This window comes from Berghia stephanieae, chromosome 4, assembly GCF_034508935.2.
Source record: "Berghia stephanieae isolate SIO BIC M18660-M18661 chromosome 4, UCSD_Bste_1.3, whole genome shotgun sequence".
Taxonomy (NCBI): Eukaryota; Metazoa; Mollusca; class Gastropoda; order Nudibranchia; family Aeolidiidae; genus Berghia; species Berghia stephanieae.
The window spans coordinates 55,607,760-55,627,759 of record NC_088363.1 but is presented as its reverse complement, the minus strand read 5'-3'; the positions used below and the strand labels follow the sequence as shown (position 1 = coordinate 55,627,759).

The window sequence follows — 20,000 nt, the reverse complement described above, 5'->3', positions numbered from 1 at the left end:
ACAATTTCTTTGTTTAAAAGCTAAGTCGATCTCAAGCATCCTCAAGGCTGCTTGTCTCGCGTTACATTTTAGTTAATGTTGTCCACTTCTTCACGAACAAATCCATTTATAAAATTATTATATGTTTTGTGGGGTTTCAATCTCGACAGCTAATAAAAATATTTTTTTTTGGGGGGGGGGGGGGGGGGGGGGGGTGGAGATGGGGATGAATTTAATTATCAATGCCTTGTGGTCACTTCGTTTGGCAATTGTGAAAACTCTTTCTCATGATCTATCTTTTATAGATGATGTCTGCAACTCTTTTGGTGTTGGTAACATGTCTGTCAGTATGTCTTCCCCTCTCAACGACATCACTTCCGGGACTCAAGATCAGGATGACCCAGAAAGGACTAGATTACGGTGAGAGTTACGTAGGCAGAGATTTTAGGCGATTTGATGATGGTGCGAAAAACAGATAGGAGTCAAGAGTTAAGATTATTTGACTCCTACCTCCTCAAACGGTATAATTTCTGAGTAAACCAAATGAAAAAAATGGTTTATTGAAATTTTAATGACAAGTAACGTGAAATTTTAGTTTTTATCATTTTAATTATGGTCATTCTCTTCAATAAAATATAACTACTCTGCTAATTTTGTATGTAAATTCAATTCTTATTTTCTAAACCCCCACCCCCACCAACTTAATACAGTTTTGACGAGATGGGTCATATTTAATAGATTGAAAATAATAGTTTAGAAAATAATAATTTATTTTTTTTGGTACCGGGTTGAAGAAAATTCGACTGGAGATAAAATAAAAGAGACATGAAAAGTTATTGTACACTAGCAAACACATCACATTTTCGACATAAAACTAATCACTGTTAATGATGTTACCTCGTACTGAATACACCCACAATACAATACAAGAAGAAAGAAAGAAAGAGAGGGAGAGAGAGAGAGAGAGAGAGAGAGAGAGAGAGAGAGAGAGAGAAGGAAGAGAAAGAGACAAAGAAAGAGATACAGACAGAAACAAACTCAGAGAGATAGATAGATAGAGAGAGAGAGATAGATAGAGAGAGGGGGAGTGAGAGAGAGAGAGAGCGAGAGAGAGAGAGAGAGAGTAAGAGAGAAATGTAGAGAATTAGAGAAAGAAGGATTGTGTGTGTTTAAGAGAGAGAGAGAGAGAGAGAGAGAGAGAGAGAGAGAGAGAGAGAGAGAAGATATATATATATATATATATATATTATATATAGAGAGAGAGAGAGAGAGAGAGAAAGGAAGAGACATAGAGAGAGAAGAAAAAATAAAAGAGAGAGAGAGAGAGAGTGAAAGAGAAACACACACACAAAAGTGATAGAGAGAGAAAGAGACAAAGAGAGAGAGAAGAAGAAGAAGAAGAAGGAAGAGAAAGAGACAAAAGAAAGAGATACAGACTGAAACAAACACACACACACACACACACACACACACAGAGAGAGAGAGAGAGAGAGAGAGAGAGAGAGAGAGAGAGAGAGAGATTAGTATTGCTTGATTCAAGTTGTTAATGATTTAATTCATCTTCCTCATTGTTTCTAAAGGGAAGCACTAAACGTCCGCACGGTGTTTGTCTTGATTCATAATTTACTTTATCATGCATTGGATTTTACTTGTTCATGCTTTGTATTGTTGAATAATGTATGAGTCAACTGTACATGTATCAATTTGGTTACGAATGATTACGAATCTATAGATTGGAGCTTTTTTATGATCAACATTTTGCATTTTAAATAAGCCTTTTAAGGATATACTATTATCTTTGGGGGGGGGTTTCCTTTCATATCATATTATCTTCTTGCAAACACACGACCACACCTTCACATCAAAGAGCTTTTGATCTTAATAACGGAAAGAGGAAGACCTATGAATTTATGGCGAATGAATAAAAATAAGTAATAAAATGAATTTCGTTAATTTATTCTAAGAGGAAATTTATCTTTGGGTTTTTCCCAATATAAGACTGATAACCCTGACGTCAGTCGCAATGCAACACCACAGAATGAGCGATAAAGGCTTGATTTCTTGCTCAAGGAGACAAAATAAAAACGAAATGCCGACATCGAGACCAAACCTGGGATTTACACACACATACGCACATAATATCCCGTTTAAAACAAAAACTTTTAATTTGTAGAAATTATTCCCTAAAACTAGTCTTCAATTTAGACTTGGAAAACAAGTAAACTGCCTACATTGCTATATGCATCACGGTAGGAGTAAGAATTTGGTAATTGAGAAGTGCCAGACATAATCTACTCTAATGTATCAAATAGAGAAGGGAGGGGGAGTAGTAATAGAATGGGGGATGGGGGAGAGACAGGGGCGGGGATGTGCAATCTGACCAAAGAAAGGGAGGGGGGGGTGGGAGGTTTAATTCCACCAATCTATAGAAGGCGCGGGGATGGGGGGGGGGGGAGGGGGCGGTGAAGGTGAGTATTTTTGGCATTTTCTAATTTTGGCACGACGAGATTCCTCTTAGTATCATCGACATTGACGATTCTAACAGTGGCATATGTACATTGTTATTTTATTTCAATCTTATTTGTACGTTTTGGGGGGATTTCTTTTTTTATTTTTCCTTTTAAAAAAATTCTTTTTGTTTTCCCTTTTGGTGAATTTTCACCGGCACATTTCGAAAGCTGAAATAAATAGAAGAAGATGGGGAGGGGTGGGGGTGGGGGTGCAAATAAGCTTCTGAGAGGGGGGGGGGGGTGCGCAACAATTCTGAAAACATTAGTCGGAGGCAACGTATTTTTGATACATTAGTGTATACTGAAACTCTACAGGAGACCATAATTTTATTTTTCTTTATAGCTAACTCAGTTGCCCTCACAGCCATTTCTAAGGAGCTGAAGGACTTACAGATCGGAGACCAAGCAGGCAGTAAAAGCAGCATCGAATGGTCAGTCACAAGGTATGAAGGGTTAAATATACATATCATCACACAATATTAGGAATAAATTGTAGGCTGGAGCAGAAATATATATTCAATGATTGACTAGAGAGACAGTCAGACATTCAAACATGTGAAAGTCTACCAGTCTTCAAATGGCATCTGAAAACAGATCTTTTTCATTCTGCTTATTATGATTCTTTGTGAATTTCGACTGTTGTAGTGATTTAAGTAGTCGAATGAATGAACATGTTTGATACTAAAAAAAATTATTGTAAAGTACCTCTGAGCACTATTTGTGGATACTGGCGCTATATAAAATAGTTATTATAATAATAATAAACATCACATCAAAGTGACATAATAAGAAGCAGGCACTGGTGTAAGATAATGATATGAAAAGTATGCATGTGAAACTTTTCCAGACAAAATGCTAACTGAAGTATTTTTCATTATGCTTTGTCTAGCACTGTTTCTTACACACTTTTCGGATCTCTCTCAAACGTTACACCACTCTCACCCCCCCCCCCCACCCCACCCCCTTTCTCGCAATTGCTCAATAAGCAATACTTACTTAGTTTACTTTCGTGACCCAGTGTCAACTTGTATTGTGCCAGAATGAACTGAAAGAGAAAAAAATGGAGAACAAAGTCAAATAAAAAGAGCTAGGAAATGTACATTTTAAAAGGATTTAAGACAGAAAATTCACGTTTTAAAAAAGTAATTTGTTTTAACTCAATTTGTATAAAATAAGCTTAAAACTGAATTCTGGTTTTGGGCAGGTCATATTTAATGAAATCTATGTCTGGCTATTGATTATAAAATCGGTGCCCGATCTAGAGGGTATAAATAACAATGTGAAATTGAATGAAAGCTTCAATTTAATTACAAAACAGATCAAATGAACGTTTCGGATTTCTCCTTTATTAACAAAACAGGATGAATGGAACACTACAGATGAATGAGATAATGTGGTAACGGCGTTGTTAAGATGAAAAAACAAAACATTGATGGGCAGGAAATAGTATGCTCCTTTGTACTATTTCCAAATTTTGGGATTTTTAAAGGTATTAATAATGTCTGCTATGTTTTTACACCTAAAACTACACATTTTCCCAATCTAAAGTAGACAGATCTACCTATAACGGAATTAAGGACTTACATAAAGTAAGTCAAAAACCTCAGAAGTGCTTACACGGATTCTGATACTACACGAATTCTTATTGTTTTATTGTTGCCATTTATTCTAAAATTTATTTATACATTTGATAAATATTCTGTCATTTGTAGAATTGAAAATCGCGGTTTGACCTTGCCGAGCAGTTCCATGTCCTTTGACCCCTCAAGCAACGGGCTGTCTTGGACTGTCAGTGGCCTTGGTATAGACCTGCACTCGCATTATTGGAGGGTCAAGTTCAAAAAAGGATGGTAGGTATTGTTTTGATGCATGCAAGTGGGTGTATGTTTGTGTGTGTGTGTGTGTGTGTGTTTGCTTGTGTACGTATCTGGTCTGTTTAATATGTTTTTATTTGATATTATAATGGTAAATGTATGTGTTAGTTTTTGTATTTATTCAAGTTCAAGTTCGTCTTTATTTGCAAAATGTGAACTAACCATCACTGCAGATATTATACAATTATGTGGTGACTTTCTCGATTATTGTGTCATTGAGCTGAACGATCAATGTTTAAGAGTTGATCGAAATTTGTTGTTGTTGGTAATATCTAGGATTTCTGGTGGGAGAGTGTCCCATTCCTTGATGGTGCTTCGGAAGAAACTGTTTTTATATGTGTTGGTTCTGTGTGTTGGAATTATGAACTTACTGCTATGATAATTTCTTGTGAATGTACCGTGTTGTTTTGTCAAATATCTTGGTGGAGTTACTGCTGTTTTGTTGGACGTACTGTGGATAAGTTGGAGGTGTTTTTCTTTCCGCTTGCTCCCCAGTGTTTTCCACTGCAACAATTTCAGGGCCTCCATTACGCCTCCTGGTTCGCGCAAGTAATTTTTGGTGACAAATCTCGAAGATGCCCTTTGGAATTGTTCGATTTTTTTATGTGGCCTTGCTGACCAGGCTCCCACACTGTTCATGCGTATTCCAATACGGGTCTGACTAAAGCATTGTATGCCTGTTCTTTCACCTTTGAAGGACACTGGTACGGGTTCAGCCTTGGGAAGCCAAGGGTACGATTTACTTTTGCCACAATATTATCAATATGTCGGTCCTATTTCAGTGATTTGTTTAATTGGATTCCCAAGTCGGGTATCATGTCCATGTATTTTAAAAACTGACCGCTTGTTTGGTAGTCATAATAAATTTACAAGGTTTTTTTCTGTTTGTTATTGTCATTACAAAGCATTTTTCGGGGTGGAATTCCATCTGCCAGGTTTGTGTCCATGATAGAAGTGAGTCAAGATCATTCTGTAATATTTCTCCGTCGTTCTGGGTTTCAATGAATCGAAATAAGAGGTTGTTAATGGCGAACAGTTTGAGCTTGGTAAGAGCTGATATGTTTCTTCCTATGTCGTTTATGAATGTTAGAAAGCAAAACAGTCCAAGGACAATCCCTTGCGTTATCCCCGATAAAAAGATGCGTTTCTCACTTCTATATCCATCCAGGACTACTTCCTGAGTTCTATCGCAGAGCCAGTCTTCAAGCCCAAAAGGTAGCTTTTGTTCCTTCTGCATTTTTTTAGTCGTTTTCTTCATCGATGATCTTTTAGTGGGACTTTGGATCGATATTTTTAATTCCATGGAGTTCCAGTTTTCTGAGGTGTCTTCTATGGGGAACACCATCCAATGCCTTCAAAAAGTCTAAAACAGGTAGACCTATTTGTTTTCTGCTGTCTAACCCCTTTCCTATTTCTTCTATGGTGTTTACGAGCTGGCTTTCACAAGGTACATGTTTTCGGAACACATGTTGGTAATAACTTGAACATTGCGTCTTCCATAGGGCTCCATTAGTGAATGAACCATAATATGTTCGAGTACTTTACATCTGACAGACGTCAGCAACACTTATCTATAGTTCGAGGCAATAATATCTCGTCTACCTTTTTTGTATAGGCAGTGACTAATGCATGCTTCTAGTATTAATATATATATATATGTATGATTGTTTGGATTATTTAACCATATGCAATACTGTGTCTTACCCATGTCCTGCAACAAATACCGCAGCTCAGGTCTGCTTCCGATTATTTTCATTGTTATATTATATTAACCAACTAGCTGCCGTACTTTGGACAATTTGAAAATTTGGTCATTCCTGCTTCAGATATTGATCGATTTACATGGCCCTCATCTTGACAAAAACACTCAAACATGGGACATCGCGAAGATTATTAAAAACAAAACCTTTCAATTTTATAAAATTGTCTCCTGCTTTGACGTTGTGCGCAACTGAAATGCACTCAAAGGACTTTAAACGAGATGAAACAATATAAAATAACAAGGAACAATCTGGCCTATTGCGTCATTTCGTCTGATTTATCTTTAATATCAGTTGGCTGAATTAAACTAGCTTGGTTATCTCTCTTGTATGAGGAATAGACAATAAGTAGCATTCTTTTGAAAATACATCTGTTTGTCCTCAGGTTCAAGCTTTCCTCCAGTGGAAGTGTGGACTTAAATGTCAAAAGTGCTTCAGTTCAAGTGACAGTCAGTCTAGGTAAGACGCTAAAATAACCTCCAAGTCATCACCTCCATATCTATACTTAGTTAATCAAATCAATATACCCTCTATGTCATTGGAATATGACGATAAATAACTTTATAAATGCTTAATTGAAGTTCTCTTACCTTAGACTCATTCCCTTCCTAGTTTTCAAAAAATTCTTCGGTCTCAAAAAGTAATCTACATTTCACAGTTTCTGGCTAAAGGTCAGAATCTGCTCCTCTGATGTGAGTTCCTGAGCTTGGAATTGAGGCCCTACGTGTCATTTTTGGACCATGTAAAAACGAACAACTATTCTTTAAAAATAGGGTTGTGGGTCAAAATTGTCCCGTGCAGCCTATGTCTAAATTTTGCTAACAAACACAGATTACCGGCAAATCTAAAAGTTATGGAGGTTCTGATAGCTCAGTTATTGGTAGAGCACTCGCTTTACACGCAAAGGGACCGAGATCGAGCCCGGTGCAGTCGAGATTTTTTTCTGACACCCCCCTCCTCTGTCCACCCAGCAGTGAATGGGTAGCTGAGTCTGTTAGATTTGGCGGAAAGTACTTTGCGATAGACTAGCTTCATATCCAAAGGGTAGCAAGCATTGCTATTGTCCGTTTCACGCTAAAGAAACCGGGATAAACTCCGGCTCCATGGGCCGAATGGTTCTGAAGGACTATTTTCTCTTAAGAATTATGTAACAGATTCGTATGCGAGTAAATTGCAAATCTTTTCTACATTAAAGATAATTTTCTCAACCCTTTACTAATTTAATCAATACTTATATAATATTCTAGGGAATAATGATCGGCCACGTGTTTAGACACATTTTCAAGTTAAATCGACAGTGAAGATGTGTTGCCAGATTCATTTGCGCACACCTAGATACTTTATTACTGACCGATCTTGATCGCCAATGGCTCAAGAGATTCGTATTGATTTCTGTTAATTTCAACAGTAAGAGGGATTAATGCCTGCTCGTTATATCGTATCGTATCGTATCGTTGAAGAGCAAATAGGTTCTAAAAACGTATAAACGCTCTATGTAACCTTTATGCATTGATACAATTTATCAATTATAATATACAGAATTCAATGTTAATTAATGATATTATTGAGTATTAAATATCTAATACACAAATAGGTGTCATATTCAATATTCGTAGTATTATTAACTCTTGTTTATATTCATTTGGCATGTCCAACTTTGTACATTCGAGAGTTTCAAATAATTAATTGATATAATAAATAAAATAATATCAAATGGCATGTTAAATTATTCATCAAAATCAAATATTATGTTGGTATGTTCTTTATCAATGGTATTTTAAAGCGACAGTCTCTTAACACGGAGAACGTACAACGTCTTTATTTCTAGTTAAATTGACAGTGAAGATGTGTTGTAAAATTCAATTGCGCACACCTACAGACTTTTTTAACGGACCGATCTTGTTCGTTGATGGCTCAGGTTATGCTTCTTATTTCTGTTTATTTTCACAATAAGATGGAATAATGCCTGCTCGTTATAGTCTTTATTTCCTGGCATATATTACGGGTTATCCACTAATTTATTAAAAAAATAAAACTAAGATATAGCAGACCTTAGGGATCTCTCTGTTAAAGGGACAATGCCTTGGGCCAAACGACATTACGTGGGAGGTTGAATAGTTCTATTCAACATCGCTTTTTCCTTCGCCTACTTTAAAGATATATCGTTTTTCAATCATACCAAATAGATCTGTGGCAAAAATAAAAAAAAATAAAACCAACTTCATAGTACAAGAATTGAGTTAAAACGTTCAGGTTCGAGAATGCTAACCATAAAGCCACCACTTAGTACCACCACCACCACCACCACCACCACCACCAATGTCTATCCAATTACACCTCACAGGCCAGTCAGATGGTCGTCCTTCCGTCTCCATGTCCCAGTGCCAGGCCAGGATCAGTAAAGTAGATGTCTATTTTCATGGCGGACAGGCCATCATCCTCAATTTGTTCCGTGGGACGATTGGCGGTCACATCAAAGACCTGATGGTGGGCGAGGTAAGTGGAAGGAATCTGTGGACCACCGTCTTAAACCTGTATTGTGTTAGGGTGTTCCAGGTCCAATGATTAAAATGATCAGAAATGTCAGATTGTATTATTGTCACATTAACCATCTCCTTACCAACTACAGGAAAATCACCACAATCGTTACGATACTCTGAACATATTTTACACAGAATGTTTATGTACATCATAAAATTTGAAGAAAATTATTTGTATAGTTTAAAATAACTAAATGTTATATTGTAGAACAAAAGCATGTTTGGCATGCTCTCTAAGCTTCGAGTTTGAATAAATTCATTTTAGTGTTAGGAAGGTAGATATGACATTTTGGTAAAAAAATTGAAAATGTTTGGTAAGGAAAGAGTTAAGCAAGTACTTGTTTGCTTTGTGAGGCGCGGTGTCTCGTCTTGTCACAAAGGTCAAGCGTCGCCGGATGGATGACAGTAATCGTATAAAATTCTGGTCCCGACGTTGTGTCTATGGGTAAGGTAGTTTACACACATTACCCCACTCGATCCAGGTGTGAATGAGTCCCTGATCACCAGCAGTGACGGATATTGTAAGACTGTTAGTTCGAAAGGACAACTAAGCTTAGAAGCGACTGATACTGTATGAAATAGAAATTCAATATAACGTGCTGGGGGGAATAAATGTAACATTGTGAAGCTCATTGAGCAAGTTAAATTCTTGGAAATACGTTTTAGAAATGTTCATATTGAAATGTTCATATTCATTGTCTTTGATAAATCATATATTATTAATTAAAACTCGATGATTGTGAGTATGAGTTCAGATTTTAGCAGATTACGGTTTTTGTAGTTTCTGGGTTACATTTATAACTTTCATTGACTTGTAAAACAGTAGTCTACTCAAAAAAAAATTATTTTGGGCAGAAAACTCATACTTCAAATATATAACTTTGTTATAATGACCCTCAGGTTAGCAAAATGTGTAAAGCCTGCGACTTTGAGAATTCTCAAAAATCAATCGCTATTTATTGTCAAGTTTTCTATCAAACATGGAAAACCATATGATTTACCAGAGGTCGGGTTGGCAGCGTACATTTTTAAAAGGTATAGACTACGAGATGCGTTAGGGACATATTATAGTAAAACATGGATATCTATTGTACGTTTGCTACGTAGTAATACATCATGCACATAATACTCGTATGGTCTCGGCCATTCGATTATAGGAAAGGAAAAAAGAATCGTTGCATTGTAATAATTTTGCTTCACAAGCATCAAGAGTATATTTCTTTTTTGAAAGCGATGAGCTCCGACGACCATAAGGCCAGATTTTATTCATTTTTCTATTAGGTGAAACAAACAGCAATAGGCTTTAACGGTCGTGACGTCACTTCCCTCGTAACGATGCACAGTAACTTTGTAACTGATTCTAAACTATCGGAACAATGGCAGACGCCCCGATAAAATTCTTCTCCGACGAGCATAAAAGTTTATCCAGAGGAGAAAAACATTATAAATCATATCATGTTTTGACTTTTATACATTCTGGTCACATGACATGTGATAAAGTTCGAGCCAGCATGAAGAATAAAAAGTACCGATTTTCTTTGTTTAGAACCTAGCTGCCCGGTGCTATGCGGACGTGACATCAGGCTATTGAATCCTATTAGTAGTTGCTTGCTACTTGCTACTCTTTTGATAGGCCCCAAATCTCCCATAAATTACTTTATGTTATCTCAGCCGACCTACGTACAAAAGCGTTTGAATGATTTATTACACGACAAAAGAAAAAGAATAACTTCAAAAGTTGTAAAATGTGCTCCTGATTGGAAGGACTCTCGAGATGGCTTCATGGTTTACACATCATGTGCATGGATAATCGCTGTCAGATGACCTTGCTTTCAATGATGCACGCCTCGCATCGCTTTCAATGTTCTCTGGATACAATTTTAAGTAATACTGTATTGTTCATGTGAACTCTTTGTTAGATGATGTTGTCAACATGTAATACCAAACCAAACATCTTTTAATCGTATGATATATATTCTTTTTTTTATTGTCGGCATTTCGACGAATGATTTCAAAACGTTTTGGTCTCGCCCTTGTAGTTTTAAGTTTCTCGTCAACATGTTACCTAAAATTCAAAAGATTGCTTAAGCCTTATAATATAATTGTTTATTTTTATCTTTAGGTTTTCATTATGAAGTGAAAAAACTCATTCGTTCTTTATCTTACATATCAATCACAGATTTGCAAAGTTGCAAGGAAACTAGTCAATGAGGATCTCAACGACGAACTGGCTCAACTAAAGGGTGAGTTGGACTTTGAATTCCTGGTTGAGGGTCTCCTTTTGCTATATATATTATGGTGTTTTAATGAGAAAAGGATGGGGGGGGGGGGGGGGGGGGGGGGGTTTCCTGAGAATTGTCGACATCGCACCACATGAATTCTATTATGTAGTCCAGGTTTGAGTCACAGCTCAGTACGTTTGTTTTCTTTTTATTGGACTACCCTAAATGTGACACGTCTTCTGGAAACGGTATTATGTGCTGGTGTGAATAAGAAGCCAGTATTGTCGCTAAATGTAAAATAACCAGAAAAGACATTTTAATTTTAGTCATCTCGAAACGTATTCCTATTTAAGACAATAAAACCCATAAAAGCTTAATCAAAGTCCCTGAATATTTGTCTACAAATTCATTTTTGGGCATCTAAAACACACCAATATAATACTGTTTTGAAATGGTGGGCAAAAATGTTAAAACCTGCAATATGGATTATATATATATATATATATATATATATATATATATATATATATATATATATATATATATATATATGTGAGTGTGTGTGTGTGTGTGTGTAATTTTGTTTAAATTCTACAATTATGTGTTAAAGCATTAGCTTAGCAAATGCTTGAAACGATATTGTAGATGTTGAACAAAATTACTCTTGAATTATTTTGTGAATATTTCGTTTATCAAAAAGGTGAGCACTATCATTTAATGAGTTTTGTTTATATATATATATATATATATATATATATATATATATATATATATATATATATATAGTTGGATAATGTAGCGTATTTAAATGCCTCAAGATAATCAAGCAATGGCAATAAATGCAATGGCAAGACTGGATAAGATATGGAAAGGAAGAAGATGGTACTCAGTTACAACCATATAAGTCACTTGTAACATTAACTTGCTTATATAGTTGTGAAAATTAGGCAATAATCTAAAACATATCAAAACAGATACACCCATTCAAAAAAAATGCTATTGACACATTAAAGGCATCATCATAGGAAGACCAGACATCGAATGAGGATGTTTACAGAAAAGGTGTTTTTCTGACAGACCACATGATTCTCTCCTCTCTGTAGTCAGGAGAAGTAACTTGTCTTGGCTTGGCCATGTTTTTTTTTTTGGCCATGAGACAGTGGCTAAAAATAGTATGCAAGGGACATTGGAAGGAGACAGAGGGAGAGGACATCGAACAAAGTGGTGCATGGGAATATAAAAATAATGGACAAGAAGAACAGCCAAATATTCAAGCAGAATGCTGAGGACATATCTGATTGGAGGGCCTTTTAATTCAAAATCATCTCTCATGCTACCTCTACGACCATGCTCAGGATAATGAGGTGAGGTGAGGTGATATACATACACACATACATACATTCAAACTTACCGTCCTACCTTCATTCATACTTACATACTTTCATACATACATACATGCATACATACATACATACATACATACATACATACATACATACATACATACATACATACATACATACATACATACATACATACATACATTCATAGAGACATACAGACAAACAAACACTCATACATACAGACAGACCAACATACTTACATACACGAATGTATGTGTGCATGTATGCCTGTGCATGTGTGTGCATGAATTATATCTTTTTCTTTATCCTAACTACAATTTCAGTACAAGAGGAGATAGATAAAAAATTTCTTCTCGACTACAGCCTGGTATCTCCGCCCAAAGTTCAAGCAACAGCTCTGGATCTGGAAAACAAGGTTGGTAAAGTACTCTGTTATTCTGATAATTATACCAGGCCTGCCAATTTGAAAATCTAAAAACTCGTAATTCGATATAAATTTTAGTCGCCGTAGTTAGACTCATTTAGCCATGGCAGGCAACTTGCCTAGGAGAAGGAACTTTATAAGATAAAGAAATAGGTAGACTGGACTCAAAAGCTCTGGAAAGCAACCAGTCTAGGGGTGAACCTCCAAAATGAATCCTGACCCTCCAAGTCTGGGGTTAAGCTTAGTGTTAGCAGCTCTACCTTAGAAAAAACAAACAGCTACAAAAACATTTACGAAAGGAAACAACACTTTTTCAGTCCTGAGAGAGGAAGGATCTGCAACAGCAGAATTAATGACGTGTGGAGGCCAAATCCGCAAGGACGCTTCAACACCAACAATTCTATCAACCAGGGCAACAACCGTTCTGGGTTCATGGGATGTCAAAACATTGTACGAGGCAGGCAAAGCAGCACAGATAACAGCAGAGATGCGAAACTACAAAATTGCACTTCTTGGCATTGGTGAAACAAGGTGGCTGCAGGCTAGACAAATAAGTTTATCTTTCCTGCTATACTCAGGGCACGAAGATAAAACATTTGCCCACACTGAGGGAGTAGGCATCATGTTGTCAATGGAAGCTCAGAAAGCATTGAACGGTTGGGAGTCGCATGGATCAAGATTGATAACAACACGCTATAGAAAAGAAAACAAGAAAATAGACTTGAATGTGGTGCAATGTTATGCCCCTACAAATGAATACGAAGAAGAAGATAAGGAAACTCACTATCATTAACTTCAAGTGATTTTAGACAAGTTCAAAATTAAGCTGTCACTATTCTAATGGGAGATTTCAACGAAAATGTGGCATCCAATAATTAAGGTTAAGAGGAAATCATGGGGCAAAATGGTACACTACGCGAAAACCAGGCAGGTTTCAGACAGAATCGATCATGCACCGACCAAATACCCACATTAAGAATCATAGTTGAGCAACCACTGGAATGGAACAGTCCTCTCTATATACATTTTGTTGACTACCGCAAAGCATTTGACAGCCTACATCGAAACAGTATTTGGAAAATACTAAGACGTTATGGAATCCCTGTAAAGTTGTCCAGATTCATTGAGAAATCCTATTAGGGAATGACTTGTCATGTAGTTCATAGATGAAAACTGACTCGGGCGTATGATGTTAAAAGTGGCGTACTCTTCTCACCTATTCTGTTCCTACGCTCCATCACTTGGATCATGAGAAAATGGGAGAGCAAAACGGAATTCAATGAACTCCCTTGACTGTTCGATGGCTTAGATTTTACAGATGAACTTGCACTTCTCGCTCAAAGGCATAAGCTGATGCAATCCAAAACTTCTAAAGTGGCCCAAATTTAATCGAGACTGGACCTCAACATTCACCCAAAGAAGACATAAATATTAACAGTTAACTCGGACAACAAAGACTCTAAATAACTAAATGGAATAGTCCTGGAGAAAGTGGACAGCTTCACATACCTTGGAAGTGTCAATGAAGGCACAGGTGAAGATGTTAAGGCTCGTATCAGAAAAGTAAGGAGTGTATTTAACATTTTGAAAAACTTTTGGAAATCTAAAATCACTAATATCACACAAAAGTCCGTGTTTTCAATATAAATGTTAAAGTAACATGGTGGACGACCAAAACAGTTATAAATAAAATCCAAACCTTTGCCTACTCATGTCTGCGAAAAACTTTGAAAGTACATGACATTGATCAGAAAATATTAGCAACATCTAGCTGTGCAGAAAACAAACCAACAGCCAATGGAAAAAGAAATATTGAAGAGAAAATGGAAATGGATCGGTTACACTCTTAGAAAACTGACAACAAGCATCAAAGAAGGGCCGGCTAAAGAACACCAAGAGAAGGGATTTACAAGCAGATTCCCAGCGTTCGGGACAGACGTGGAGAGGTCTGGAAGCGATGGAACAGGACAGAAAAAAGTGGAAGACCTTCGTTCATGGCCTATGCTCCTGGAGGGGCAAAAGGCCGAAGTAAGTAAGTAGTTAAATATAAAAATCAACAATTTACCCACCCAAGGATTAAATAACACCTCACAATTCATATAATTATGTAGTCTGGCCTCAATTTTCATTTTCAATAAGTTTTATTGACTTAAACAGGCTCATGGAGTTTTGTCTCTCTCTATCTTTCTCTCTCTCTCATTCTCTCTCTCTCTCTCTCTCTCTCTCTCTCTCTCTCTCTCTCTCTTTCAACATTCACTTACTAATATTAATTATATATTTTCCTGCACAGGGTGAGATTTACTGGAAAGCAGATGTGCAGGAGGCGCCATTTTCTCCGAAACCAATTCCAGATTTAAATGCTGAGTCCCACATGATGTATGTCTGGGTCACAGACTTTGCGGCAAGAACGGCCATCCATAACGCCTATATCCACGACTACTTACAGTACAACATCACCGAAAATGACGTAAGTGTTTCATATGTTTCAAAGTGATACTAGGCTGCTAGAAGCTGTGGACTGTAAAAAGTCATAAACTAAAATGAAGAGAACATCTTCAAAAAAAAAGAACACAATACCAAACACGGAAACGTTTCGGGCTCAAAACCCTTCTTCAGCCAACAACAAAAAACAATAAAGACAGAAATACAATACTAAATTTCAGATAGACGACAGAGATTTTTTAAGGTTCTCCCTGTAGAAAAAATATGTCGTCTATCTGGAATTTAGTACTGTATTTATGTCTTTATTGTTTTTTGTTGTTGGCTGAAGAAGGGTTTCGAGCCCAAAACGTTTCCGTGTTTGATATTTTGTTCTTTTTTGAAGCTGTGATATTAATTTTTGTTAATTACTTTTCACATGTTTCGACACAATTTAGCAATACGGTGTAAAAGTTGATTTGCGAGTTTTTTCTGAAATATTTAAAACAATAAAGCAAAATAAACACAAACGATTTTTTAAAATTCATGATAAACATCATGGAAAATGATATACACTTTTAAAAGGACTTTTTCAGTAAAACATCATGGGGAGGTATTTCTAGACGAGAGTCGTACAATGGTAAAGCACCTTTTTATTTGTGAGGAAGAAAAACAGTACCTTTATATTGATGTATTAAGCTAACCCCCCAACTTTTTTTCGGGTTAATTTGATTTTTTTGGGAACAATTTTAGCGTAACGATTATCAATATTTGAAGCACATTTTTACACAGCAAACTGAAGAATAGGGTGTTGTGTTATTGGATTGCAGAGTGCGTTTAATATTACAGAGAATGTTGTCAGTTTGACCTATCCGTACTTATTCTTCTTCATTGGTTTGTAGCAAGAAATAACCCCAAATGATTGGGAATCATCCCCCTATTGACTACTATCCACGTACACGACTAAAAATAGCGACAATAATAAACACACCGCGCAATTTCAACTCGTATCTGAAATACAGAGGAACATAATTTTTTAAAACGATGTTGCTTCTGTTGCATTGGATTACAGCAATCACACAATATTATTTTTTTTACAATTCATTAACTCTATACTATCAGTCACTATCTATTATTGGTATTCTATTGTGATACTACGCAGCTAGATCTATGGACTTTAAAAAGTAATGAACAAAAATGAATATGACGGATTCGAAAAAGAACAAAAACAAAACAAAAAACAAACACAGAACGTTTTGGCTCAAAAAAAAAACAAACTTCAGCCAATCACAAGAACAATAATAAGAATAACATATCAGAAGGCATAGAAATATTTAGCACGGCTGTCCGTCAGTAAAAAAAATCTCCTTCGTGTTTAGTATTTTATTCATCGTGTTTTTGTGACAAAGGGGAAACCCAAAACGACAATATCATCTGTCTTCGTCAATTAAATTGAAGTTTCCATTCAATTTGTCTGTTGTTATTTATGTTATATCAAGGAGACAGTGGGATTTTCTTACACTGACGAAAATTTTAATTTGGCACTTCTGGTGATTTTAGCTGTAAATTCCCTATTTGACCAAAGTCTTACCTTGACATAATGCCGATTTGAGGCTATGGATCTGGGGAACTAAATGGATGTTAGATGTTTGTGCGGCTATGTGGTCTAGTGGTATGACACTCGCTTTCGGATTGGAAGGTCCTGGGTTCGAGCCTCGCTCGACGCATTGTTGAGTCCTTGGAAAAGGCTCTTTACTTATATTTTCTCACCGTACTCAGGTATAAAATGAGTACATGGCGGTTAACAGCGGTGTCTCTATCCCTAAACATTTGTTATCCCGCCTAACAGGCGTCATGTCCCGTCCTAAGTGTTAAGGTGGCCAGGGACACCTTGTAAAGCGCTTTGAGCACGTTTAGTGGATATTGCGCTATATTTAAGCTCATTTTTTAAATATTTTGGATGTTTTCATTTCCTCCCTCAGTTTCCGTCTGGAAAGGAATCCTTCATGGACACGAGCTGCAATCTGTTCTGTATTGGAACTATACTTCCTGTGGTAAGTGACAAAGTTTATCACAGTACTATCGTACTCAGAAAACTAAACAAAACGCATATTTAGCCGTACTCGGGGAAAACATGTAGGTATTTAAAAAGTTGGCCAGAAAACTCGTCCTTCGAGCATCGATGATATCGGTGAATCTCATCTTGGCAAAAATTCTCTAAATTCGCGAAATCCTAGGTTTGAGAGTTTTTGTCAAGATAAGGGTCATTTCAGTCGATTGATTTTTGAAGGACGAGTTTTCTGGCCAAAATTTTAAATACGTTTTATGGATTGGGGCAGACTAAATGGATTATGAACATTCTAAGTCACATTGTTTTTGAGTAAAAATAGGGTTGATGTAGTGCATTAGGCAGCAGCCTCTTATGGTTCACACTATTATGTTATGACGATCGACCCAATCAGCAAAGTCCGGTCCGCATTCGTGCACCGTCGCAAACCCGCCTGGTAGCATCGTCACAACACATCTTTCGACTAGATGCTCTGCCGTCTCGGGTTCTTGCCCACAGCGTGGACTTATTGGACAGGAAGTTAGACCCCACCGATGTAACGCACTTGCCGTTAGGCAGCTCCTCGACCGAAGTCGATTCGCAGCTACCCAGTGTCTCCTCTCACTGGTATCAAAGCCTGGCAACTTCTCACCAAGCTTAGAGGAGTGTAGGTCCCTGTCCCCACGAGGGATTGAATTCGTCCAAACCTACTTCCATCTCGTATGTGCAGCTCTGTCCGTAGTCAGGGATTCTGCGTACAAGGGTTGCCGGGACTTATTTCGGCTCGAAACGGGTGCACCGTCCATTATGCGCATGAGAGGGGTATCCCCATTCCCTCTCTCTTTGATCTTACTCAGCCAGTTTCCCGTAATGGTCTCCCTCCGGACATCGGGGGGTTGGATCGCTGCCATTATCAGGCCCCATTCTCTAGGGGTTGTTGCTAGCGTTCCCGACACTATGTGCATCGACTTGCGAAGTTTTACATCCACCTTCTCAACGTTTCTGCTTCTACCCCACACTGGAGCGCAATACTCCGCGGTGGAATAGCATAGTGCCAGGGCGGACGTTCTCAGGAGCGCTTGGCTAGCGCCCCAAGTCGATCCCGCCAGCTTCCTCAGAAGACTATTCCGCTTCTCTATCTTCCGGGCAACCCCTTCGAGATGAACCCGATAGGTAAGGCTGCGATCCAACGTCACCCCTAAATATTTTGGATGCGGCTCATATGGGACTGGCTGGTCCCCGACTAGGACATTCAGTTTGCGGGTGTGCCAACCACTGCATAAGTGAAATGCAGTGGCCACGGTTTTTGAAGTGTTCACCTTCAGGTACCACTTGTCAAAGTAGGATTTGAGTCTGGTGACGTCCTCGCTGAGTACGCTCTTGAGACGGGTCCACACTTTACTCTGAGTAACGAGTGCCCAGTCGTCTGCGTATCCCAGCCTCAGGGAGGAAGTGTTCGGCATATCGCTAATGTAAACGTTAAACAACATTGGCGCAAGTACCGACCCCTGAGGGACCTCATTCTTCAATTTCCTTACGTCGCTCGTGACGCGACGTCCCAGCGCGACGTGGAATTGCCTTTCTCCTAAGATCGAAGAGAACAACTTCAAGGTCTTTTTGCACCTTATGATTTTTGCAAGTTTGAGCATCAACCCATCGCACCAGACCGTATCGTACGCCGCTGATAGGTCTATAAAGACAGCACCTGTTTGCTGTTTTCTCTCGAACCCGTGCTCAATATGCTCTGTAAGGGCAATGACCTGCTCCGTGGTGCACCTCCCTTCCCTGAAGCCTGCCTGCTCGGGTGGCAGGGCAGCGTCTAGGACCGGCCCCCATCGGTTTAATAGAACACGCTCCAACAATTTGTAAAGACAGCTCAGCAGCGATATGGGTCTGTAACTGTCTGCCTCCTTCGCCGGTTTCCCTGGCTTCAGGATGGCAACTATCTTCGCATGCTTCCACACGTGTGGAAGCTTTCCTTTTGCAAGGACGTCGGACATTGCCTCTGCTAGCCAGCCAGGCCCGTGCCATGGGGCCCAGATGCGTCACCATATCGGGATATACACCATCTATCCCTGCTTCTTTGCCGTTCTTCACTTCGCTAATGGCTGCACCCACTTCTCGGGGACTGAACGGGGCCGTCCAGTCCGACTCCTCCGCAGGTAGCGAGTCCAAAATCGTACGGTGCGCCTTGCGGACACCGCGCTCAAAAGCCTGATTAGGGACCCGCTTACTACGGTTCTTAATGTTCTTGGCAATTGTGTCTGCCTCACACTCCGGTGCAGCCTTCGCGTATTTCCGATCTGGGTCCAATTTCTTTATCAAACGCCAAGCGTGGCGGCTGGAGTGTGTAAAGTCGAGACTTTCCACGGTCTCCTGCCACCGTTGCTTCCTTCCCTCTGCCAGAGACTGAAGTAGTCTATCGGCTGCGTCCTGGGTCTGGGTCATGACCCTAAACGCGTTTATTTAGATAAAGAAGAATGCGATGAAATTAACCCTCTCCTTACCACCCATAAGAAAATCGTCACATTAGTTATATTGATTTTATTTTGTTATAGTTATATGGATAAAAACTCGACACTGTGTTGCAGAGCTCATTTTTTCAGAACAAAATATAGAATATACTTGTTACTATTCTGTTAAAAAAAAAATATTTTTTGTGTTTGGTGAGTATGAAGTTTTGGGTAAAATTCTGAGAATAGATGGTAAGGAGAGAGTTAAACTGACTGCAGATGTGATAACCGGACGCCATGGGTATTTCCATTGCAATAGTGAGTCCATAACATTTTGGGTTATCAGACCTTCAAATATGTGCACGTCAATTTCAACCCGATTTGTTCTTAATCATCATTCATTTCTATC

The 20,000-nt window shown here is 38.3% G+C and overlaps 1 protein-coding gene across 1 annotated transcript in view; it reads left to right on the top strand.

Annotated features, from left to right (window-relative positions):
* Positions 1–20,000, top strand: part of LOC144970862 (bactericidal permeability-increasing protein-like) — a 28,080-nt gene that overhangs the window by 1,023 nt on the left and 7,057 nt on the right. The window contains exons 2-10 of the mRNA XM_078910966.1: positions 285–399; positions 2,833–2,932; positions 4,202–4,339; positions 6,509–6,582; positions 8,468–8,619; positions 10,843–10,906; positions 12,573–12,664; positions 14,964–15,140; positions 17,074–17,145. Of these exons, the coding sequence (XP_078767092.1) occupies positions 285–399; positions 2,833–2,932; positions 4,202–4,339; positions 6,509–6,582; positions 8,468–8,619; positions 10,843–10,906; positions 12,573–12,664; positions 14,964–15,140; positions 17,074–17,145 (984 nt within the window). The remainder of the gene's footprint in view (positions 1–284; positions 400–2,832; positions 2,933–4,201; positions 4,340–6,508; positions 6,583–8,467; positions 8,620–10,842; positions 10,907–12,572; positions 12,665–14,963; positions 15,141–17,073; positions 17,146–20,000) is intronic.